We start from the raw sequence: 1,214 nt of genomic DNA, 5'->3' as shown, positions 1-1,214 counted from the left end.
GAGCAAAAAAAAAAAAAAAAAAATAAAAAGGAAAAAAAAAAAAAAAAAAAAAAAAACATAAATAAAAGAAAACTGGATTTCAATGGATTTCAAGCAAAAAAGAAAAAAACAAATAAAAGAAAACTGGATTTCATTAGGTTTGCAAAAAAAAAATCTAATCAAAACTGAATGTTCTACTGTCCATATTTTGGCTTCTATTGATCATATAATAGCAGAATTTGACATTTTGTAAAATAAATTCACTACAAGCAAACATTCCAATAAAAAAAAACTGAACATTTTTCGACAAAAAGTTTTGGAGGTGGTTTTTAGAAATTGGTTTAATTTTCCAAAACTGCAGTGGAAACGCCACACGATCAACAGTGTTGCAGCTGGCGTAAACCATGAAGAAGACAATGTGGTTGGATGATGATGGCGTGTTTATTTTTTAATGACTTATGGCGTGAACAAACTTATTCATGCCTGATTTTAATTGCATTCAATAACAGGGTTAACGTCTTTCTCCATTAGAACCACAGTTGCAAAATTGTGTTTTTTGACATATTGATGAAGTTTTCTGCACATTTGTAATGGAAACACTGCTAATGTGTGAGTGAGTGAGTGAGTGAGTTAGTTACCTAGAGGGGTGTAACCTAAAACCATGAGAAGGTACTCACATGAGTTTATACACATTGCATGGAGGGTTAACCTCTTCTGCAAGCTGGACCACGAAGTGCAGAACCTCGGTAAATTTTCTGTCTTCTGGTGACTCCAACAAGAAGTCAAACACTGCGTGGATAATGGTGTCTTTCTCCGTTGGACCAGGAAGAGGCAGCAGCAGCATCTCTGCAAGTTGCTTCGGGGTCAGGACCGGCAGAGCTTCCAACTGAGAAAGGAAAAGGGGAAAAAGAAGTGTTTCCAAATGCTTCTTTTCCAAACGCACGAGGGTTTGTTTCTTTAATCCAGCACGCTGACGGCTCCCAGGCTTACCGCAGAGAAATCAGGGTTGAGCTGGTAGAAGTCGATGACAGAGGCAAAGCTCGAGAAGAACCCAAAGTTCAGCTTCACCCATTCTGCACTTTGATTGGCTGAAGAGATGCACTGGGGTCCTGAAAAATGTTGTACAATAAAACATGTTAAGGTACATTTGTCTTTCAATGCTTAAATTGGAAATAAATGCATTTACATATAATACACGAGCATAGGCGTAGGAAGCGGGGGGGATGGGGGGGACA

At 38.1% G+C, this 1,214-nt stretch overlaps 1 protein-coding gene across 13 annotated transcripts in view; it reads right to left on the bottom strand.

Annotated features, from left to right (window-relative positions):
• mslnb (mesothelin b) overlaps positions 1-1,214 on the bottom strand; it is a 55,482-nt gene that overhangs the window by 30,481 nt on the left and 23,787 nt on the right. For all 13 annotated transcript variants that reach the window (XM_015051636.1, XM_015051642.1, XM_015051648.1 and 10 more), the window contains exons 16-17: positions 970-1,088; positions 657-865 (exon numbers count right to left, since the gene is read on the bottom strand). In XM_015051636.1, coding sequence (XP_014907122.1) covers positions 657-865; positions 970-1,088 — 328 coding nt within the window. The remainder of the gene's footprint in view (positions 1-656; positions 866-969; positions 1,089-1,214) is intronic.

Source organism: Poecilia latipinna, unplaced genomic scaffold (genome assembly GCF_001443285.1).
Source record: "Poecilia latipinna isolate Pla-1442-1.1 unplaced genomic scaffold, P_latipinna-1.0 Scaffold1057, whole genome shotgun sequence".
NCBI lineage: Eukaryota > Metazoa > Chordata > Actinopteri > Cyprinodontiformes > Poeciliidae > Poecilia > Poecilia latipinna.
The sequence above is the reverse complement of the archived record's forward strand: the minus strand, read 5'-3'. Positions and strand labels throughout refer to the sequence as shown.